This window comes from Microcebus murinus, chromosome 2, assembly GCF_040939455.1.
Source record: "Microcebus murinus isolate Inina chromosome 2, M.murinus_Inina_mat1.0, whole genome shotgun sequence".
NCBI lineage: Eukaryota > Metazoa > Chordata > Mammalia > Primates > Cheirogaleidae > Microcebus > Microcebus murinus.
In genome coordinates this window covers 80,493,977-80,518,947 of record NC_134105.1, presented here as the reverse complement: position 1 = coordinate 80,518,947, position 24,971 = coordinate 80,493,977, and the positions used below count along the sequence as shown (strand labels likewise).

Sequence of the window (24,971 nt, the reverse complement as noted above, 5' to 3'; positions counted from 1 at the left end):
TGTTTCTCTTCCTTCCTCCCTTTCCCTTCCTCTTTTGGAGAGACTACTGTAATAAGGAACACACTTTATGGATAAGAAGTTATAACCCTTTTCTATTTTGCCTAAAAATTTGACTTTTAGTTAACCTGCTCTTCTAGCTGTGTTTCTCTGGAAACTAGAAAAGGTAGAGTGTCAACTGTGTTATAAAGCAGCATTGCCTATGATTAAAATGGCCTCTGGTTGGTAAAATGCATTTGACCTGAAGAACCATAAATACCTTGCAAGAAGCCATATCTTTGGGCTTCCCTGAATGTAGTAACATTAGCATTGCGGGGACTGTAGAAATAGCGCCTTTGGGCTTATTGCAAGAGATAGTGCTCTTGCTGGGCGCGGTGGCTCACGCCTGTAATCCTAGCACTCTGGGAGTCCCAGGTGGGCGGATTGCTCAAGGTCAGGAGTTCAAAACCAGCCTGAGCGAGACCCCGTCTCTACCATAAAAATAGAAAGAAATTAATTGGCCAACTAATATATATAATATAAAAGTCAGCCGGGCATGGTGGCTCGTGCCTGTAGTCCCAGCTACTCGGGAGGCTGGGGCAGGAGGATCGCTTGAGCCCAGGAGTTTGAGGTTGCTGTGAGCTAGGCTGACCACGGCACTCACTCTAGCCTAGGCAAGAAAGCGAGACTCTGTCTCAAAAAAAAAAAAAAAAAAAAAGAGATAGTGCTCTTGTAAGAAAACCTGCCCAGTATGAAGCTCATTTCCTTAGACCTGAGTTTCTTGCAGGGAGGTGAGGAGGAGATAGAGAGAATAGCTCCTGGACAGTGGAGTGAACTGCTGCATGACTTCCCATTGAGGGGAGATGCCTCACACTGCCCTGCTGGTGTGGTGTATTTCATGTCCTACATCCTTCTAAGTGAATCTGATGCCAGGTACAGCCTAAGGTGTTAATAGTTCTGTGTTGAATGTTTAGTTTATCCTTGAGAAGACTACCCTAGTAGATACTGTAACACATATTAATAGGAATAATTCGATTTTGTTTAAGGTCTTGGCTAATGATGTTTTGAGGTGCTGCAAGAAAACCCAATATAGTATTTAGTGACTCTTCTCTTAGGGGATAACATTGGCCTAAAACTTTGAGAATATAGCCTACTTTGAAAGTGGCGAGAAGGTGGGCATATAGAATCGAGAGTCAGGGGTGGGATAAAGGAAAAAGAAGAGCAGGAAATGTGGTGCAGGTAAAACTGTGAGAAGCCTAGAATATTCTATCATGTGATTTAAATTTTCTATTATTGGTAAAGTGGAGCCCCCAAATGTTTTGAAGCAGGATAAAATATATACTTGGTGTTAGAGAAATTTTAGCAACATTTGAAGATTTAGTTATAGGTGATATGCTTGCTGAAATTATGTATTTCAACCCCCCTCCCCCTTTTTGAGACAGATTCTCATTCTGTCACCTGGGCTAGAGTGATGTAGTGGTGCAATCATAACTCACTGCAACCTCAAACTCCTAGGCTCAAGCAATCCTCCCATCTCAGCCTCCAGAATAGCTAGAACTACAGATGCATGCTATGGTATCGTGCCTGGCTAATTTTTAATATATGTTTTTGTAGAGATGAGGTCTCACTATGTTGTTTAGGCTGGTTTTGAACTCCTGGCCTCAAGTGATCCTCCTGCCTCAACCTCCCAAAGTGCTGGGATTACAGGCATGAACTACTTAGTGTGCCGTGCCAGCCATTTTATTGAAATGGAGAAATTCTGTTGTATAACAAAGTATGTGTGTGTGTGTATGTGTATATGGCAATGCCAAACCTGTCTTCATGGGTTAGCATTATAGAAATCAGCACATATTTTCCAATAGAAACAATGTTTTAAGTGGTAGTTCTAACACTCCTTCAGTAAAACCTAGTTAATAGATGAAATGTGTAAAGAACAGAGCATTGTTCTGTTTCCCTTGCCTGCTGGTATTGCTGCATGGGCAAGAGAATCTCTGCCTTGTCTCTTGTGGTGTTTCTCAAAGTGGGGGGCTTAAACAACCTGCTTCAGAACCACCAGGAGTGACTGATAGCAATGCAGAGCTCCACCTCAGACCCACTGAATCTGTCATTGGTGCCTGGAACTGGCATTTTAACAAGCATCCCAGGTGATGATTATAAGTGTGCTGTAGTTTGTAACTTACTGCTCTAGGATGGGATTTTCCCAACTTAGGTGAACATACTGCAAGCTAGTTCAGGAACTACAGCAAACAATGCTAGAACTTATTTTTTTTAGATTTATTTTTATCTCATTTAAAAATTTTCTGTTTTAATATATTTTGTAGTTTATATAATATATTAAAACAATAATACATGAATATGTTTATTACAAATATACATTAAGGGCTCATGCTCATTTTTTTTAACTGGTGGAGTACAATGCAGACAAAACAAAACACCCCCAAAAACAAGCCTGGAGATTGTTACTCCAGGAAATTCATTTTCCATTTCTGTTGTACTAGGGAACAAAGGACAGTAACCACATAAATCATTGTCTTTTCTATTACTTAGTCGTATGTATGTGGACCATTTGTAAGTTGAACTCTGCTTAAAAACAGTGCGATTTTGTAAGCTTTAAGCCAATTTTCAAAGTAATCATATCTCTGCAATCCATATAAATGTAAAATGTGCCCCATTTCAGTAAAATCTCATAATGATCCATCCATTTAAAACATTTTTCTAACTGCTGTTTTCCCTACAATGCTGACAGTATCCTGTTTTGGGATAAGCAAATGTAAAATGCTGAGAGTTTTAAACTGAAAGATAGACGTCACTTGGGTAAAGAAGTAATTCATAATTAGGAAACCTACCAATTTCAATAATTAATGATGTAGAGACCCTGTTATCACATGACCTGTTATTTAAACAATTTAGGAATACTCTAGGTTGCATAATACTGTGGAGTCTTGTACTAAGCATGAACTCCCTTAGAGTAGCACTGCAAAATTATAACAGAACCATGCAATTGAACTCTAAAATGATAATGGACTTCTGCTTTCATGAAGGTTAAGTTCATGCTTAGTTCACAGCTCTATGGTGATTTAGAGTTTAAAAACACTTTTCTTCCAACTTGTCTCTCAGGCTCATTGGGACTGTGGTCTCTTTTTCATCACTGCCACTCAACTAATACAGGATTTTTAGCTTCTTCAGTGCATTACTTGTCATTTTTGGTAGTTTTCTTGATCGTGTTCTTTTTGACACTTTTGTAGCTCCTGACAGTTATCATTTCTTTCTTCTTGATACTCTTTTCTCTTGGCATTCATTGTGTAAAATTCTTCTTGTTTTCTGCCTTATAACAAGCCATGGTGTAATAGTATTTGCTGAATGAAGAATAACCAGGAGTCCTAACATAATTTTTTGAATAGTCTATTTTTTCTTCCATTGTTTCAATATATACTAAAACCTATCAATAAATTGAACTATTTGTAATTTTGTCCATTCTTCTATTAATCTATTTATCTATTCCTGTACTAGTTGGAATTATTGTGGCTTTATAATAGATTGTAAATGTTCATAGAACAAGATTCCCCTTCTGGCCTTCTTTTTCAAGACTTTTTGCCTCTGTGTGTATCTCTTTTTCTAGATGAACTTTAGATATGATTTGTCAAATTCTCTTAATCCTATTGGGACTGGCATTGAAATTGCAGTGACATTTTAGATTAATTTGGGGAATAATAACTCTTAGCAATAACGAGTCTTTCTATGCAGGAACATATTGAGATATTCCATTTATTCAGGTCTTGCATATGTGTGTCTTTCCATGAAATTTTATGATTTTCTTTGTATCTTCATTATAGGGCTTATATATTTTTTTGTTACTTTGTTCCTAGGTTTAATAGTTTCCTAAAACAAATAATTGTGAATGGGATTGTTTTTCATACATTTGCTAAATGTGTTGATATATAGGAAAATTATTGATTTTTGAATATTTATCTTGAATTTAGCCACTTAGTTTTCCAGTTGGTTATCTTGGATTTTTCTAGATAAGTGTCATATCCTGTGCAAACAATGACAGGTTTATAGCCCTCATTTTCTTTTTTGTCTCACTGCATTGTCTAGTTCTTACAGAACAATATAGAATGGCAGCAGTGAGGTGGCAGGAGACCCTGTTATCACATGACTTCTTATTTAAACAATTTAGGAATACTGTAGGTCACATAATACTGTGGAGTCTTGTACTAAGCATGAACCCTCTTAGAGTAGCACTGCAGAATTATAATGGAACCATGCAATGGAACTCTAAAATGATAATGGACTTCACTTCATGCTTAGTTCTTGTTCTGTTCCTGATTTTGATGTGAATGCTTCTGGTATTCAGTGTTCAGAGTCTTGTTCGTGGTATTTTTCTGGTGGATGTCCTTTATTGTGTTGAGGAAATGCTTTTCTGTTCCTACTTTTACTAAGAATTTATATCATGAGTGTGTGCTAAATTTCATCAAATATTTTTTGGACAGCTATTGAGGTGATATTATTATTTTTATAGATTTATGAATGGTGAATGATCCTCACATTTCTGGGATAAACCTTACTTGGTCATGTTTTATTATGCTTTTAATACACAACTGATTTGATTGGCTAATACTTTCTTTAAGCTTTTTACATCTATATTCATAGGTGATTTTGGTCTCTGGTTATGGATTGTGCATGTGGGTGGGCGCTTGCGTGAACGCACACATGACTAGTTTTGGTTTCTGTATCATGCTAATCTTATAGAATGAAATCTAGAAGAGCTTAAACAAAAAAAGAATGTTTAAACTTAAAACATTTCTTTAAATAGCACAGTAGAACTCGCCTACATAACAGTCTGAATGTCGGATGGAAATATTTAACGAATTAAAAAATTCTTCTATTATTATTACTCACCTTGGTTATTACTTATTCTTTGGTCAGTTTTTGTAATTCTATATTTTCTCAGAAATTCATCCATTTCATTTAGATTTTGAGATTTTTTTTGGCTGATTTAAAGTTGTATATAGCATTTTTATATAATTATAAGAATGTCTTCTATATCAGCAGCTATGTTGCCCTTTTAATTTCTAACACTGTTTGTTATGCTTCCTTTTATGGTGTGGTCAGAGTTGCCAAAAACTCAATTGATTTTATTAGCTTTTTACAGGATGGATTTTCCTGATTTTTAGGCTTACTAGTTTGTTATGTTCTACCTTTAATTTTAATCAGTCTTCTTTTTTGGTTTCCAGAGGTACATTTTGTTATTTTAAATGCACCTTGAATGAAATGTTTATTTCAATACTTTGTCTTTTTCTTTTCTTTTCTTTTTTTTTTTTTAAGAAAATGCTTTTAAGTTGATAAAAAGTTCTTTTGAATAGTACCTTGATTGCATCATGTGTGGGTATTTATTTTTAAAAAATTTTTTTGCACAGCAAAAGAACTTTCATTTTCCGTAGGAATTCAAATTGGTACAGCCACTTTGGAAGACGGATGACAATCTTTTACAAACCAAACATTCTCTTACAATATAATCCAGCAATAGGACCTCTTGGTATTTAATCTAATGAGTTAAGTATTTATGTGCAGAACAAATCTGCACATAAATATCCAGATATAAAAGAAATCATGAGAAAGCAATAAACAAATGATATAAAAATAAGACAGTTACTGAAAACTATTTTGTAGGAGTTGAGAGATCACATATGAAAACTGGTCAATCTCATGACTGATTAGTAAAAACCAATATAAAATTACATAGTGATTCCATTTCATACACACTACATAGGAAAAAATAATACAGTAGATCATCCTGTTGTCAGTCATAGGGAATAAGTAAATACAACATCACACGTGTTTTGATACCAAGTGTCTTCATTGTTACACATCTTGGAGAAGACTTGTGCTTTTAGTTTTGATTTCCTATTTAACCCAAGGGTTATTAAAAATAGTAGTTTATAAGAATCTAGTTGTACTATTTTCCCCCTAGCTTTTTTTCATTTTTTAGTTTTTTTACATTTTGGACAGATAATATAATCTGTTTACTGTGTAGTTATTTTCTTTTCGAAATTATTGTGGTCTAATATTTGTCCTGTGTTTGAGACAAAGGTTCATTTGTGTTATATGAAATGTTTTAATTATTTTTAAAACTAGCATAGTGCTCTAAAAAGATGTATGTTCCATAATTTATTTACTCATTCTACAATTTTTTTTTTTTTTTGGCCACCATAAAAAAAAGTTGCTGTAAACATTCCTGTACATATTTTTGGTAGGATAAATTCCTAGAATGAACATATACACAAATACATGCACACTTGGAATAATTCTATACATTCACAGATTTGATTTTATATAGAATAAATAGCAATAATAAGTAATAAAATAATCATATATACTTAATTTGTTTATGTCACTATTATTTGGAGTTTTCATTTGTTAGTCAAATGCAATCTGAATTGATCATGTGTCAAATGCCATTATCATCAAAATGCTTTTTTCTGTCCTCTATTCACCCTTTTCCCCCAGTTTCAGTTAGTTTATTCTAGGATTTTAGATGCAGGTGGTGGTTAATAGCCTGTAGATTTTTGAAAATATGTATTCTCTTTCAAGGGTTATATTTGACATTTTTAATATTGTGACCATATTAACAGTAATTATTTTGACTTATTGTTTAACTCATCTTTTGCGTACCACCAGTTCTCTTACCATAAATTCTCCATTTCTAATCCTTTTTTGATTCATCTCTTGGCTGACTACATTATTTCTTTAACTTTTTTCAAGAAGGCGATGTGCCCTTGGATATAACTTTATGTTACTTTAGCTATGAATGACATCTCTGTTGATATTTAATTATTTTTTATTACCTTAAGAAATTTTATTTCCATGCCGTGTTCATCTCTCAATTCCTTTTTTTTCCCTGAGGAAGTAATTCTTCTTTGTGATTTTTTAAAAAAATTTTTAAAAAATCATTTTAGGTCGAATTTACAAGCACTCTCAGCAACCTTTGATTACATACGAAAAACATGATGTGACAGACCATCCAAAGAACGTAGGAGGATCCCATTCTCCGCTCCTTCTGAAGGCTCATGGTAAGTTACGTGCGTAGTACTATTACTACCATGTGGTATAAACTTACTTGAGGACTTGGTGCTGGCTATATGGTAGTGGGCATAATTTAGGAAATTTTCATAAGTATTTTATGTTTAAACATTAACATTTGCAGGTAGCATCATCTATCTTAATGTTTGCTAATTTTTATTAAAAATGGAGAGTCGGGCTAATTCAGTGGCTTTAACTCTGCACATTAAAATCACCAATGAACATTTTAAGAGATCTATGGTTTTAAAAAAGTATTCTAGTTGTTTCTAACTGCATCCAGCGTTGAGTATCACTGGGTTAGTTAATTTAACTTTTATGAGACTTTAATTTTTACCATTTATTAGAATAAATGATACTAAGAAAGAGTGATCTACAACTTTGATTGTTTACTTATAACAGTAGTATGGTTCCAAGGATACAGTTTTATTGTTGACCTGATCAATGTCCAAGTATTTGAGGGTATACAAAGTACCCATTGCTATACTTAGGTATCATGTAGCTAAATGAGGAATGGAAGAGCAGTAGCCTAAAATCAAGGCTCTCCTATATTCTGGTTCTACAGATGAAAGTTGATCCCATTTAAGAAATAGCCTGGCTTATGGTTAAAAAGATAGAATTTAAAAGTAGGGGAATAGTGCAGTGTATGTTATACTATTACAAATTATTAGTGTTTTGGGAGAATTTTCCCCATTTGGTATATTCCCTTTATATTCTCCAGATTTATCCATTGTAGTAGAGTTTCTGTAAATATCACCACAGTTAAGCTTGAAAATAAGTTTATTGTTGTTAACTTGCATCTATTCATATTGTAGCTCCAGTTTGGCAGTAATTGGATTCAGAAATAATGCACCTGTTTTTCACTGTTTTTTGGAGTGAGATGTGAGAAGATTTTGAAATAATTGCAGACAAGCTGTATTAATATAATGGTTAACAGTAGAGTTGCTAGAGCCAGACAGGGCTTGTATTCTGACTTTGTAACCTTGGACAAACTGCTTAACTTCTCTATATTTTAGTTTCCCCTTCCAGCACAACTGGAATAATAATTGTAACTACATCATAGGATTGCTGTAAAGATGAATTAGATAAACACATGTAAAGCACGTAGGGTAGCATGTAATAGGGTTATGAAAGTGTCAATGTTAGTAGTAGTAGTGGTGTAAAGCTATGATGTATAGGGTCTTTTGAGGCTGTGCTTATGTCAGCTGAATGTATTTTGCTGGCTTTTTGTATTTTTCTGAGCATTTGGCCTGGTCATTTAAAACACAGCTTGATTAGTTTGCGATGTCGACCACTGTATGTTTCTCACCTGCAGGTGCCTTGATGTTTGTGGCATGGATGACGACTGTTAGCATAGGTGTACTGGTTGCCAGGTTCTTCAAACCTGTTTGGTCAAGAGCCTTCTTCCTTGGTGAAGCAGTTTGGTTTCAGGTAGGTGGGGGTGGGGGGAGAAAGTTTAATGCAATTTTTGTATTATTTGAACATTGGAACATGAAGACATATGAAGAGTGTATATGCATGTGTGTGCGTTTTGCGATTACAGTTGTAGGTTTGGGATCCTCTTTTTTCCCTTTAGTTTCCTTAACCACTTGAGAGCAGACATAAGATGCTTATGGAGATCAGAATGCAGACAGATTTATGAAGAGTCAGGCTGAATCGGAGATTGCATCAGGGCCGGGTGTGTCCCTTTGTCACAAAGACTTTGCGACCCGAATGATCCTTGGTTATACATCTCTTTATGGAGAGAGATGTTGGAAGAGTATTTACCCAATGAGCTTAGTAAAGATGGATCAAGGAAGACAGGGTACAGAAGAAAGAGGTGAACCTGCTTGATGGGCCATTGAATGTTGGATTATCCCTCACTCATCAGTCAGGTTCATCTGTTTCCTGTGTGAGTGGGAAGAAAAACTGAACTGAAAATATTTTTCCTTTTTAAAAAATTTTTTTTAATTTGTCTTTAGGAGAAAGTGTTATTCTTTCATGCTGCCCCCTCCCATGGGATGGGAGGCAGTCTCCCAATAGGAACATAAGCAAGAGTCAATAAGTACCCTTCAAAACAGAGCAAAACAAACCTCTTTCATGGGTAATGGAGTATAGACATTTGCACATATAGTGGAAGATCAATGAGTATGCATTGGGTTAGAATGTACATGCCTGCTTGCAGAAAACAGAATTACTTATGGGAACAGTTTTGATTTTGTAAGAGGGTTTCTTTGACACTTCATATAAATTTGTAGCTTTTGAGTTTTACCTTATCTGACGTCATTTCGCACTGTTGTCTGACAAGGACAATCTGTTTTATTTTTCTCCCTACTGCTATGTGCCTTGCACCCGTCTGTCTTTGCCTCTGGTTTTGTATGTGTGAACTTTCTTGCTTGGACTCACTTGTGCTCTCTCTCTCTGTCACTCTTTCTCTCTCTCTCTCTCATCTGCTCATGTGGAAGACTGGAAGATTTCCCAACTGGAAGACTCTTTGTTTTCTCTTTATCAATTCAAATCCTCCACTGCCTTTAAAATGATGGCATATACACACACACATACATGACAGTTTTATACTTTATATATATATATATATATATATATGCACACATATATATGTAGGGTGATATATGGTAACTATATATTCTAATTTTTCCAGGATAGTTTTAGTTAACACCAGTTATCCTGGCACAATGCATAAACAGTGCTGATTTTCACACTTAATATTCTCTTGACTTGTATCGTGAATTATACATTTTATATATTTTTCTCTTATCTACTTGGTTACATCTGAAGCTCCTCAGGAGACAGCATTTTTTATTTCCTTGCTGTCTTACTGCACTTGGTATAGCACTGTACTTGGTGGTGGAGCTTAATAAGTATCTTTGGAAGGAAATGAAGGGCTTGCTTGGCAAAGCAGTGTGCTGTATGTGTGTGTGTGTGTGTGAAATATCCAGTCCTGCTACTCTGTGCCGGTGAAGCCTTGGCAAACACTTTTGAATAGGGTTTTCTTTAAAGTTTAGGGTTATGCTAAGATTTTTTTTTAACTGATTACAAACTGTGATTAGATGTCGGTTGAGCCAGATGTGATGGTATGCACCTGTAGTCCCAGCTACCTTGAGCCCAGGAGTTTGAGGCCAGCCTGGGCAACATAGTGAAATGCCATTGCTAAAACAAGTGAGCAAACAAACAAACAAAAAATGAATGTGTGCCTTCAGTGAATCTTATCACATGATTTTTTTTCCCCATTGTAACTCCAACTATTTTCTCTTATGTAGCTGTCTTCTCACTTTATCATTCCAACTTGCAGGTGCATCGGTTGCTCATGCTCACTACATCTGCCCTCACCTGCATTGCTTTTGTTATGCCTTTTATATACAGAGGAGGCTGGAGTTCGGTGAGTATAGGATATCTAAACAGGATGTTTTTATAAAAATCCATTTTGATGTCAAAGTGGATTGCTGTTTTATTCTCAGATGACGGGCAAAATATTTCTGCGTGTATTCCTCTTTCTTATTGAATCATCTGATGACTCTTTCTCACATGAGTGGAAGTCAGGGCTAGGGTGAGGATGGACGTGCAGATTACTTAGTAATGAAATGTGTTTTTAGGCTGCATCAAATGTTGTAGGCACACTATAGCTTTAGTGAGCTTTTCCCTCTATAGAGTGGTGAAAATTCAGCGTGATATCTAAGGAACATAAACAAATGTAAGTGGTTTTCTCTAACTAGCAGTATGATTGCCACTAAGCTAACATAAGTTGCATTTCTGCTATGTGACCAGCTGTGCTAAGTGCTTTACATGTGTTATTGAATTTAAATCTCAAATAAAGTAGGTGTTGGTAATAATCCCATGTCACAAATGAAGAATCTTAAGCTTATTCCTAAATGCTCGTCTCTCTCCCAGACCTCTCCCCTGGCTTGAGGCTCACACATCTAGCTCAAGCTGCACCCAGGACCCTAACTTGCATGTCTAAGACATCAAACTTAACATGTCCAAAATGGAATTCCTGATCTTTTTTCCCATCCTGCTCCATCTTCCGTGAGTCCCACGCTAGCTGTTGGAATTCCATGGTTAGATCAAAACCTTGGAATTATCCTTAACTGTGCTCTCTTGCATATCCCATGGCAGATCCACTGGGAGATCCGGTTGAGCTCTTCATTGGCTCTACATCCACAGTCCACCACGTCTCACTGCCATCACCGACACTACCACGTGGGCTTGAACCACCATCATGTTTTGCCTGGACGTTGCAGTAGCCACCTAACTGGCCTTTCCACTTCAGCCCTCGCTCACATACAATCTGTTTTCAATAAAGAAAGCAGAGTGATTTTTTAAAAAATGTAAATCAGATCATGTAATTCCTGTGCCTCTTAATTTTACTCAGAGTAAAAGCCAAAGTTCTTCCAGTGACCTCCATGGTTGAGCTCCCAGTCATTCTCTCAGTGGCCTCCTCCCCACCTCCATCTAGTGCGTCTCCTTCCGCACTGGCCTTGTGCTGCTCTGCAAACCTGCCAGGCACGCCCCTTCTTTGTCTTCTTGGCAAAGAGTCTTCCTTCTGCCTGGCACATGCTTCCTTCTCTCTCTCACCTTCTTCAAGTCTTTACTCAAATCAGAGCCTTTCAGGGGGCCACACCCTACTTATTTTTTTTCATGGCATTCTTTACCTTATGCCATTTCATGTATTTTACTTACTGTATTTTTTCTTTGTCTTCCCACACTAGCATGGTCAGCTCTTTGAGAGCTAGGATATCCATTGGTATGTTCACGAGTGTATCCCAAGTACCCAGAACAATTTCCAGTATACATAGTAGGGACTCAGTAAATATTTAGTGAATAAGCGAACAGGGCTTATTGAGAATAAATGCCATACCTAAGTTTAGAGCCTGTACTTCCCAGACACTCTTCCAGTTTTATAGCTAGTCAGAATTTGATATCTAAATTGGACAGTTAAGAGTTTGGGCTGGTGCCACAAGGAATAAGATTGATCAGTCTTGGCTCACAGATATTACTAGGGAACCTCCCTCCTGCTTTTTATTTTTTTAAAAAAGAATCTTAAGGATAATCAACCTCCTACTTTTCAGGTAGTTCATGCATCAGTTAACCTTATTTTAAAGGAAATTATGAAGATTTTATGACATGACATGAGACATCAGAACCTTATTTTTACCCAGGTATTTGGGGCAAGGGTAACACTTATTTTGTAATTTTGTAGTTTATAGTCTTTGCAGTTTATGAATAGGATAGTATAAAGGTTAAGAACAGTGTTCAACAGCTGGGCTACTTAGATTCAAATCCTGGGACACCTTGGACAAGTTGCTTAACTTCTCTGTCCTCAGATTACTCACCTGGAAACTGGGGATAGTGTGGTATCTATCTCACAGGCCTATGTGAAGATTGGGAGTTAGTTAACTGAAAGTATTTAGGACGGTACCCAGTACATTCTAAGCACATGAAAGAATTTTGTTGTTGTTGCTGTTTTGTTTTTTTATTAGCTAGGAGCCCGTTATGACTCCACAGTCATGGTTATAATTTTATCCATGTATAACTGAGTTCCTGATTTGAGAGTGTTTTTCTATCGCCCTTTTGTCAGCCTTAGGTTCCTATTTACAAAGACTTCCTATCATGGCTTAGAAACCATTATGTCCCCGTTTCTAAGTCACAGACTTATAGCCTACCTGAGGATGAGGGTCAATGTAATAGACTGTAGTATCCTTCCATCCAAACATGTCACGGGTTAGAGCATCTTCTTTGCCCTTATCTTAAGTGTTTAAGTGACATCATTATACAAAGTGGTCTCATCCAACTGTCTGCTCTTTTGAGCAGGCACACTGCATCACTAAGGGAGGAGTGTAGCAGGAACTGTTGAGATACTACGTCGATGTTTTTTCTTGGGTTAGATCTTCATTCTGAACAGAGGAGATAATCTTTTAATACAGTGGCTATACAGGTTATTCACTGAATCAACAAACATTTATTGAGTGACTAAGACTCTGTTAAGCTCCAGGGTTCCAGGGAATCATATAGATCCCACAGCTTAGGGAAACCCAGAGGTCTAAACAAATCATTATCATATATTGGAATGATTGCTCTTGACATGTGGATACTAACTAGCCCCAGCTGGGCTGCGAATGATTGTGCTGGCGTTGTTGGTACTCACCTAACATCCTGATGGGGGAGAGAAGCATTCTGTACATAAACTCTACTGCAACCATTTACATACCTTGTGGTCTTGGATACAGCACTTGATATCTCTGAGCCTCAGTTTCCTGATTGGGAAAATTGGGATATTGACAACCAATTGTCAAGCATTGTAGTGAGAATTAGTAGTGTGTGTAAAGAACGTGCCTGGCATAAATTATATACTCAGTAAATGTTGTCTATTGTCATCATCATCGTTATTGAATGTTTAAAGCCATGGAAAAATACTAAGAATACATCTGTGTGTGCTATTTTTAACTTGAGGATTTAAATTGATGAGAGAGATTGAGACCATTAAGACAAGATGACTTTGTTTAGCATGCAGGTTACCACCCGTATCTCGGCTGCATAGTGATGACTTTAGCAATTCTTCAGCCTCTTCTGGCAGCCTTCAGGCCACCTTTACATGACCCAAGGTACTTCCAGCTTTTATATATAAATGCTTTCTTAATGTGGATATCCTGAGTTGGCAAATCCCTTTTCAAGCGGAAACATTTTGCATTTTATAAAATTCAGTGATAAACTGTAGTTGCTTTGAAAGCCTTTAACATGTATTTCAGATATCTAATTCCCAGGCAATAAGGGAAATTGCATGCTTTTTATTCTCTTGGGAATTAATTGTAGTTCCATTGCTTTTAAGACTACTGACTGGTTCTTTATTTTGGTAGAAGACAAATGTTTAACTGGACTCATTGGAGTATAGGAACAGCTGCTAGAATAATAGCAGGTAAGTAATTTTGATGCCACTTATTCATATATAATTGCTGGTTGTTTATACAGCAAGTTGTAATTCGGCTTAAATGATTTTTAGATGCATTAGTAATTGGAGTAATTGGTTGTTGAGGAGAAATCAGCCTTAAACATTGAAATCCAGAAAGTAATTTCTAGACATAACTATTTAAGTCATTATTTCAGTTTTAAGTTTAAGGTATTTAAAATGACTTTAAACTCTCCTTTTAAGAATTTTTGTTTAGCATTTGCCTTTCCCAGCAGAGTAAGCTATACTGATGGCCAAACATTTGAGTGACTCAAGTTTAGGGTCATTTGTGAGTTGTGTTGGGGGGACTCTTGGGTCCAAGCCCTCTGTCTCTAGGTCCTTTCCATGGGGCTTGTATCTTCCAGAGCAGGGTGGTTTTCAAAAGTCACGTATGATTATCCAACACATTTTGATGCCTTATGTAATAAATACCTAAGTAGGCACCTCCTAGCCTAACATTGCTGTAGTCTATGGGAATCTTTGTGAAAGAGGGAGTATAATCTGCGATGGTTTCCAAACTTTTCTCCCTTTCTACTTTGCAGTTTTAAAGCTTTCTGGAAAGTTTAGGTGCCTCTTTATTTCACAATTGGTAGATCATAATTATAATTTCCCATCTTGTTCTATCTAGCTTCACAATAAAAAAGACTAAATTAACTATTTGGTCTTAAATATTAATCTTACTTATCTCATAAATTTTTTGTTGATATAATACACAAGCAAGCACGCACATAATTATGCCCCTTGGTGGGGACTACATTTGAAGATGTGTTTTTTTTCTCTTAACATTAGTGGCAGCAATATTCCTGGGAATGGATTTACCAGGACTGAATCTTCCTTATCCATGGAAAACGTATGCAATGATCGGATTTGTAGCCTTGCACGTCGGGACTGAGATTGTTCTGGAGATACATGCTTATCGACTCTCTCGAAAAGGTAACCTGCTCAAAAAGGCATGTTATGTAGAATCATGTTGATACAAACCGTTGGAAAATAATTAGTTTCTGGATACTAATGGTTGACCATTCCATGGTAGCTCATTAAAAATTTCTGTTATGATTATTCAGCTGATGGTAGAAATCTTCTGCTTTTGTTTTTTACATAGCTTAGTATTAGAATTTGTGATTAAAATATAAAGGAAGTATTTTTTTCTAGGTTTTAGAGAAGAAGTCTTTTTTTAGTTTGTATACTGGTCTGCCTTGGAGCCCATACAGATTGGGAACTCTGAAAGCCCAGGGCTAAGGGAACCCTGAGATGAAGGAAGAAGAGACTCAAAGTTGTTACAACACAGGGCAGAGCTGCGGACAATTTTTACCTATTTCTCAAACTTGCTGTGTGCTATCACTTAGGTTGCCATGTGCATAAATATCCCTAGCCAGGGAGCAAGCTAGATAGGAAGGACTTACATTGTGCTCTCTAGTGGCAAGGTCTGTTTTGGTCTTAGAGCCAGGCAGCTCAAGATACGTCTAGCCACCCTTAGCAGTGGAGAAATTAGTAGAGAATAGTGACATTTTAAACTTAGCTAAGTGTTGTTGTCTGTGTCCTATCTGGTTTTCAGCCCTCAAAATAAGTGAGGGTGGCCTTCTAAACAAACAGCTGTTTGTTGTCTAGTGTGTATGTTGTGAGCCTAGGAGCCTGAATGGCTTTTAGGAGCTGAGTAGTAAGTATCTGTCCCCACACTTTTGGTTCTTGAAGGTTATATACACAGGGCTTTTGATGACTACTGAATTTTGGCTTACTGTTTAAAATGCGTATGTTCTTAAAACTTGGATTGTTATCATATGTTAATTAGCTTGATTTGGCCATTTTACAATGTACATAAATATCAAAACATTATGTTATACATCATAAATATCTAAAATGTTAATTTGTCAATTAAAAAAAACCCAGAAAACTTATATTGTGAGGACTTGGAGGTGGTGTTTGTTGATTAAAAGAGGGCCTATCTAAGTTGTTTGACAAATACAGCCAGCTTGTCCCAATTTGTGAGAGTGTTAAGTATTTAGGAAGTTTACGGCATTTAGTAGCTTGAAATGGGAGAATTTACACCTTGAAAACTGATGAACACTGCAAATCAGGTTTTTTTTTTTTAAAGTTAGTTTACCTGCAGAACAGTGTTCTTATAAACTTATGTTATTATTCTTGACAGTTGAAATATTGGATGATGTTAGAATTCAGATCCTTGAGTCATTTACTGTAGCTGAAGCAGAGGTAAGTCATTCTCTTCTTTATGGACATAACCTTCAGGTGGTACTTTTTCTCATATCTCAAATTTTTCTTTCAGGGTCATGCATTTAAAAAGGCAGTCCTGGCAGTTTATGTATGTGGGAATGTGACTTTTCTCATCATATTCTTATCTGCAATCAACCATCTATGAGCAAGGAGAGACCTTGGGTTTTGTGGGCCAGGTGATAATTATCATCAAGCCAAAGAAACCTGAAGCCTGTGCTGACTCCCTGGAGCATATCTGTGACTTCTAATTTGGAAGACCAGGGCCATGTCTACAGAGGAATTCTGAAGTCTAATCGTTAGAGATCAACATTTAAGAGGGTCTTAGAGATGAGTAGCTGATGTCAGACTCTTATGCTAATTCTGGACCTTAAAGGGAAGGTTGTACTTGAGGAGAAAAGACTCTTCAATATTCCATGCCAAGATTTTAAGAATGTTAGTATTTAAGAAAATAAACAAGAACAATTTGGAAAAACAAAACACATTACCAGGATAAAAAGATTATATTACAGTATACATATTTTGGACGACAAAGGTGCTGTGATACCTTTAAGAAAACATTTATTTTTACTAGTTTATCTGAATGATCTTTGGACTTTTTAAATAGAAATGAGATTTTTCAGTCCAGTTTCGTACATGTTCTTTGCTCTGTTTATTTTGTTACTTCTCTGGTAAAGGTTGAAGTGGGGCTGACACAATTGTGGGTTTTATTGACATTTGAATGTATTATAAATATCATAATTTCTTTCTTAGAAATGAAATGCAAGTATGTATCTTCTGATTAAAGGGCTTCTTTATATATGCAGCTACAAAGCTAACGTGCCATTTTATGTTAATTGTTTTGACCATAAAATTTAAGTCCTTATAGCATTTGTAGAATTGCATTTCAAAATTGATAAAACTCACCCTTGTGAATATATCTAACAATTGTTCTCTTTTTTTGTAAAAGTAATATGGGTGGTTCTGTTTTGTTAGACATTCCTGATGCTCTAATGCATCAGAATAGTTAGTGTATTTTCCTTATTCCATTAATTTATCTTCTATTTTATGGCTCCGTCTCATATTTGCTATGAGGACTTCTAGCCAGTGGGTGGTGCTGTAATACTGAGGTATTTACTGCTTTGCTCCTGTTTCCTTTGCACTGATTCATTTTTACTATTTAGATAACGTCATGGGATGGTGCTTCCCTTAAATTCTACCAACTCTTCTTAATCTTTATTTGAAAAATTTTTGTATTTTTTTATTGGGTCAGGGTTACGGGTTAGAAACTCAAATTAGGGATTGCTGTTGTTTTCTAGTTTCATTTCTGCTTGTTTTCTAACCATGATTATTTGTACCAATTGTTTGATATTTCCTTTTACATTCCCCGGACCTTGTAACAAATGAATACAATTGTCTTAGGCAAAGGAAACAAGCAAAACTGGACATTTTTAAAATAAAAAATGTTAAGGGAGTCATACTTGATTTCCTTAGGTATTCTTTCTGATTATATTATAGTTTCTGCTTGGCCCAAGAACCTAATTTCTATATGATATAAATAATAGCCTCAGCTGTGTATCCTACATTTTTTACTGGGTAAAATGATGTAGAAGTTTTATTTTTATTTCTTATTTAGTTTTACCATAAGTAGCTTAGGTCTTAGATATGAACTTTCTATGTTCATATTCTAAAGGTGCCATAGTATTTATAGTCTAAACTTTCCTTTTAAATGTCTTTATTTTTTAAAAAAACCATTTAGTATAGAAAATTAAATATATACATAAATATTTTCCTCCAGTTTTCTGTTATAAGAGGCTTAAAGGTTAATAAATTTCTCCTAATAAATTATATTCTGTATCTGACAAGGAAAAATTCTTTTAAGGAAAAAATGAGCCTTGATGTATTTGGTTTTCAAATATGTGAGCTTCCTGGATTTCCAGTGTTGAGGCTAAAATATTTTAACTTTTTCTTTTTTACCAATGCATATGTTGGCACTATTTTGACACTTACTCAACTGACATACAGAATTGTGCACAGAAACCTTTGTCATTTAATCTTAATAGACCAAATCTTTTCATTAAATTCACCAAATTATGATTCTTCTGCTATGGGTGGTTGGTGTCCACAAACTGCAATTGCCTGTTCTTCACTTCTTTTAGTTTTTCTTCTTTCTGTAATAAGCAATCTAGGTAGCTTTTAAAATATTATTGCTTTTGATAGAAGTGATTGTTAAACTATATGCCTTATCTTTAGCAATGTTGCCCCAGACAGTGAGAAAATCATAAAGATTTTTCTTAAAGAAGGGATACTCTGCAAAATAAAGATAAGTATTTTTTGGAAAAAATGAAATAAATTCTCAAAAGTTACAGTTGGGGCAGCATTCATACCTGAGGCTATTTTTGTTTTTATTATTTTCTGGTCTGTGGAAATCAGTCTTAAGGGCAAGGTAGTCTATAGCATGAGTTATCAAATAAATGAATCAAATTAATTCATTTTAGTGCTTACTTGGTTTTGGTCAGGGGTTTTGGCTAATGTGGGTTAAGTGACACCTCATCTCTTCCACATCCTGCCCTCGTCCAGGATGTAGCAGGAAAAGACAAATGCAGCGGATGCCAACTAGGAAGCTCTGGGCACATGTAGGTTTTGGCTGAAATTAGGTTTATCTGTACACTCTGGTGAGGCAGGTTGAAAAAAAAGAACAAAGGTCCTTGTATAGGTGGGAATGAAAGAAAAGATTCTTCTAAGCTTTTTTTTTTTTTTTAAATTGGATTAGAATACTGACTGTTTCTTTCCACATCCTGCTTCTTTCTTCCTTACCCAGCCTCTACCAATCTTGTCTCTGCACCCAGGTCACTGGTGGTCACCAGCCGGGAATGCCCTTTCTGTTCTTCTCTTCCTAACAATAGCTAGTTTGTCAAGTTCTAGCTCAAGTTCTTTTTTCTCTTTGGAGCCTTCCCTGACTCTATCCAACGTATATCTCTCCTTGTCCTGACCATATTTATAAATTGGACGGGAGGCACCTGATCCTGTAAATAAAGAAAGACGGGGAGTTGGAAGACTTGAATATGCATGTTTGCTTGTTGGCTTATAAGCCACATGTCCTTGGGCAAGTCGCTTGTCTTCTCTGGGTCCCATTCCTTCACCTGTAAAGCCCATCTCACAGGGTAGCTGTGAAGATTGAATGAAGTGATGCCAGCAAAAAGTGCTTGCTTTGTACATGTCATTGGTGATGTCTTTGCCATCTGATTACAGTGATAAACTTGAATCATTTTTGCATGTAAAATATGTATTTTTCATTTTATAAAAAATTTGATGTTCATATTGAAAACATCATGCTAAATAAAATAAACCAGACACAAAAGGACAACTATTCTATGATTCCACTTATATGTGGTACCTGAAGTAGTCAAATTTAGAGAGACAGAAAGTAGAATGGTGGTTACCAGGGACTAGGAGGAGAAGGAATGGGAAGTTAGTGTTTAATGGGATCAGAGTTTCAGTTAGGGAAGATGAAAAAGTTCTGGAGATGGATGGTGTGCAAACTAAATGTCTCATCTGGTGAATGGGTAAACAAAACCTATATTCATACACTGAAATACTATTTGGCAATAAAAAGGAATGAAGTCCTGAAATGTGCTACAACATGGATGAATCTTGAGAAATTTATGCTAACTGAAAGAAGACAGCCACAAAAGCCCCATGTGTATGATGGCTTCTCAACTCTGTAAATATAGTCCGCATTTATCCATGGGGGATACATTCCTAAACCTCTGGTGGATGCCTGAAACTGTGGAAAGTACCAAACCCTATATATAATATGGGTTTTCCTATAAATACATACCTATGATAAAGTTTAATTTATAAATTAGGCACAGTAAGAGATTAAGCAAAATACTTAATAATAAAATGGAACAATTATAACAATATGCCAGCATCACTACTCTTGGGGGGCATTATTAAGTAAAATAAGGGTTACTTGAAAACAAACCCTGGGATACAGCCACAGTCAATCTGACAACTGAGATGGCTGTTAGGTGACTACCAGGCAGGTAGTGTACACAGCATGGATACGCTGCACAAGGGTGATTCACATTCCAGGTGGCATAGAGTGGGATGTCACAAGTTTTTATCATGCTACTCAGAATGATGTGCAATTTAGAACTTATGAATTGTTTATTTCTGGAATTTTCCATTTACTATTTTTGGACCACAGTTGACTATGGGCAAATGAAACTGCAGAAAGCAAAACCACAGGTAAGGGGGGGAGGTACTCTAAATGCTATTGGACTCTATGGTATGTATATTCAATAAAGAGTTTTTTAAAGAATTAAAGGGAGATGCAAGGGGTGTCCCTCCATGGCTTCCACAGGCAGATCTAGCCACCACCGTCGTGTTCTGGGTCATGCTCTATTTCTTAGTGCTGGTCTAACGACCTTGAGAGAGCAAGACCACATTTTAGCTATATCTCACTTTGGTATATCCTACACTGTCTAATTCTGTAGTAACTAGGTGGCCTTGAATTGGTTACTCACAAACTCACTCAACACACAGTTATTGAGCACATACCCTGTGATAGAGACTGTTCTGGGCACTGAGATTGGATAAAAAGATCTCACAGATGTTAACCCTGCTCTCCAGGTAATCTTAGCCTAGAATCACAGAGAACATATTAATATGTTTAAATCATAATAGTAAGAGACAAGCAAGAAGAGACTGGGGGCCCATTCTCACTCTTCTCAAACAGAATAATGCCCAGCCTAGAATCTTGTACCCTGCAAAACTAAGTTTCCTATATGAAGGAGAAATAAAGACCTCAGTCAAGCTAAGACTAAGGGAATTCATCAAGATAAGGCCTGCCCTCCAGGAAGTACTCAAAATAGTGTTACACATGGATCAGCACAATAAATACTCAAGAATGTAAAATCATCCAAAAGCTAAAGGTCAAAGGCCAGATACTACAATGAGTCAAGAGAGAAAACAAATCAACAGATTTCAATTCAACAAGATAAACAGAAATCTGCCCCACTTATCAATTCTCTCAATAAATGTGAATGGCTTGAACTGCCCACTTAAGAGACATAGGCTGGGGGAATGGATGAATATGTACAATCTAAGTAGCTGCTGTCTTCAGGAAACACATCTAACTCACAAGGATGTATTCAGACTCAAGGCAAAGGGATGGAAAACAATATTTCAAGCAAACGGAAGCCAAAAGAAAGCTGGATTGGTGATTTTGATTTCAGATAACATAAACCAACAAAAGTAATGAAAGACAAAGAGGGTCACTATATAATGGTGAAGGGTACAATTAAACCAGAAGACATAACATTCTAAACATTTATGCACCTAACTCAGGTGTACCCAGATGCATAAAGCAAATCTTACTTGATCTAAACAAAATGATAAATGGTAACACCATAATTGTTGGACCTTAACACCCCTTTGACAGAACAGGGCAGATCCTCCAAACAGAAAATAAACAAAGAAACAATGGACTTAAACAGAACTCTAGAACAAATGGGCCTGACTGACATTTACAGAACATTCTACCTCCAAAATCACTGGATATACATTTTTCTCAACATCCCATGGGACATTATCTAAGATTGATCATATCCTAGGCCACAAAGCATGTCTCAAAAAATTAAAAAAAAATTATATCACACATCTTCTCAGAGCACAGTGGAATAAAATTAGAAATCAACTCTAACAGAAACTCTCATCTCTACACAAAGCCATGGAAACCAAACAACCTTCTGCTGAATGATTAAGGAGGAAATCAAGATGGAAATCAAAAGATTCTTTGAAATAAATGATAAAGGATACAAAAGTTATCAAAATCTGTGGGACACAGCTAAAGCAGTCCTGAGAGGAAAATTCATATCCATAAATGCCTACATCCAAAAGGCAGAAAGATCACAAATCAACAATCTAATGAATCATCTCAAACAACTGGAAAAGGCTGAGCAAACTGACCCCAAACCCAGAAGAAGAAAAGAAATAACAAAGATCAGAGCAGAACTAAATGAAATTGATAACAAAAACCCCCAACTATATGGAAAATTAATAAAACAAAAAGTTAGTTCTTTGAAAAAATAAACAAAATTGACACGCCTCTTGCTAGATTAATGAGAAGCAGAAAAGATAGAACTCTAATAAGCTCCATCAGGAATGAAGAAGGAGAAATTACAACTGATGCCATGGAAATACAAAATATCTATCATCTATAAATATTATAAAAACTTCTATGCACATAAACTGGAAAATGTGGAGGAAATGGACAAGTTCTTAGAAACATACAGCCTTCCTAGGCTTAATCATGAAAAAATGGAATTTCTGAACAGAACAATATCAAGTACCAAAATTGAAACAGCAATAAAAACCTTCCTAAAAAGAAAAGTCCTGCACCGCATGGTTTCACACCCCAGTTTTACCAGACTTACAAAGAAGAACTGGTGCCTATCCTGCAGAAATTATTCCGCAACATTGAGAAGGAAGGAATCCTCCTCAAAACATTTTATAAAGCCCAAATCACCCTGATACCAAACCAGGAAAAGACGCAACAAAAAAGAGAAAACTACGGACCAATATCCCTTATGAATGTAGATGCAAAAATTCTCAACAAAATCCTAGCAAACTGAATTCAGGTGCTTATCAAAAAAATAATCCATCACAACCAAGTGGGCTTCATCCCAGAGATGGAGGAATGGTTCAACATACACAAATCTATAAATGTAATTCATCACATAAATAGAAGGAACGACAAAGACCATATGAACCTCTCAATAGACATAAAAAATTTGACAAAATTCAGCACCATTTTATGATAAGAATGCTTAACAAAATAGGCATAGACGGGGCTTACCTAAAAAAGACTTAAGCCATATATGACAAACCTAGAGCCAAAATCATACTGAATGGGGAAAAATTGAAAGCATTCCCACTTAGAACTGGAGCCAGATAAGGTTGTTCTTTATCACTGCTTCCATTCAACATAGTGCTGGAAGTCCTAGCCAGAGCAATCAGACAAGAAAGGAAAATCAAGGGCATCCAAATGGGGGGAGAAGAGGTCAAACTATCTCTCTTTGCTGGTGATATGATCTTATATCTAGAAAACTCCAAAGATTCTGCCATGAGACTACTGGAATTGATAAACAAATTCAGCAAAGTCTCAGGTTACAAAATCAATGTACAGAAATCAGTAGCATTCCTATACGTCAACAACAGTCAAACTGAGAACCAAATCAAAGTCTCAATACCCTTCACAATAGCAACAAAGAAAGTAAAATACCTAGGAATATATTTAACTCAGGAGGTAAAAGACCTCTACAGGGAGAACTATGAAATACTGAGGAAGGAAATAGCAGAGGAAATATATAGGAGGAAAAGCATACCATGCTCATGGGTCAGTAGAATCAACATTGTTAAAATGTCTATGCTACCCAAAGTGATTTACAGATTCAATGCAATCATTATTAAAACATTGACATCATTTTTCACAGATCTAGCAAAAATAATTGTATGCTTTGTATGAAACTAGAGAAGATCCCAGATAGCAAAAGCAATCTTAAGCAAAAAAGAACAAATTGGGAGGCATCAGTCTACCAGACTTCAAGCTATACCATAGGCTATCGCAACTAAATTAGCATGGTACTGGCACAAGAACAGAGACATAGACCACTGGAACAGAACTGAGAACACAGATATAAAACCATCCTCATATTGCCATCTAATCTTTGACAAAGCAGACAAAACCATACACTGAAGAAAAGAATCCTTATTCAATAAATGGTGCTGGGAAAACTGGATAGCCATATGTAGAAGACCGAAACAGGATCCACACCTTTCACCTCTCACAAAAATCAACTCACGGTGGATAACATACTTAAACCTAAGCCGTGAAACTATAAGAATTCTAGAAGAAAATGTTGGAAAAACTCTTCTAGATTTTGGCCTAGGCAAAGAATTTATGAAGAAGACCTCAAAGGCAATCACAACAACAACAAAAATAAATAAATGGGACCTGATCAAATTAAGAAGCTTCTGCACAGCCAAGGAAACTATCATGAGAATAAAGAGACAACTTACAGAATGGGAGAGAATATTTGCATGCTACACATCTGATAAAGGATTGATAACTAGAACCTATATAGAACTCAGGAAAATCAGCAAGAAAAAAATCAAACAATCCTATCAAAAAGTGGGCAAAGGACATGAACAGAAATTTCTCAAAAGAAGATAGACTAATGGCCAACAAACATGAAACAATGCTCAACATCACTAATCACCAGGGAAATGCAAATCAAAAGATATAACTTATAAGACATCAATTATAAGATATCACTTACCTCCAGTAAGAATGGCCTTTATCAAAAAGTCCCCAAACAATAAATGTTGATGTGGATGTGGAAAGATAGAAACACTCATACACTGCTGGTGGGACTGCAAACTAGTACAACCTCTGTGGAAAGCAATGTGGAGATACCTCAAAGAGATACAAGTAGAACTACCATTTGATCGAGCAATTCCATTACTGTGCATCTACCCAAAAGAGAAAAGACATTCTATAAAAAAGACATCTGCACCAGAATGTTTACAGCAGCACAATTCACAATTGCAAAGATGTGGAAACAACCCAAGTGCCCATCAATATATGAGTGGATTTATAAAATGAGCTATATGCATACCATGGGGTTCTACCCAGCCACAAAAAACAATGGTGATCTAGCACCTCTTGTATTATCCTAGATAGAGTTGGAACCCATTCTACTAAAGG

General features: G+C 36.2%; 1 protein-coding gene across 2 annotated transcripts in view; it reads left to right on the top strand.

The window, feature by feature from the left end:
• The window catches only part of FRRS1 (ferric chelate reductase 1), a 46,049-nt gene extending 27,366 nt beyond the window's left edge, over window positions 1-18,683 (top strand). Inside the window, exons 9-16 of one of the 2 annotated variants that reach the window (XM_012748630.3) lie at window positions 6,933-7,046; window positions 8,369-8,484; window positions 10,343-10,429; window positions 13,552-13,649; window positions 13,902-13,960; window positions 14,780-14,923; window positions 16,137-16,198; window positions 16,272-18,683. In XM_012748630.3, coding sequence (XP_012604084.2) covers window positions 6,933-7,046; window positions 8,369-8,484; window positions 10,343-10,429; window positions 13,552-13,649; window positions 13,902-13,960; window positions 14,780-14,923; window positions 16,137-16,198; window positions 16,272-16,364 — 773 coding nt within the window. In that variant the 3' untranslated portion in view covers window positions 16,365-18,683. The remainder of the gene's footprint in view (window positions 1-6,932; window positions 7,047-8,368; window positions 8,485-10,342; window positions 10,430-13,551; window positions 13,650-13,901; window positions 13,961-14,779; window positions 14,924-16,136; window positions 16,199-16,271) is intronic. The other variant, XM_075999882.1, reaches the window with a different exon arrangement.
• The last annotated feature ends 6,288 nt before the right edge of the window (window positions 18,684-24,971 follow it).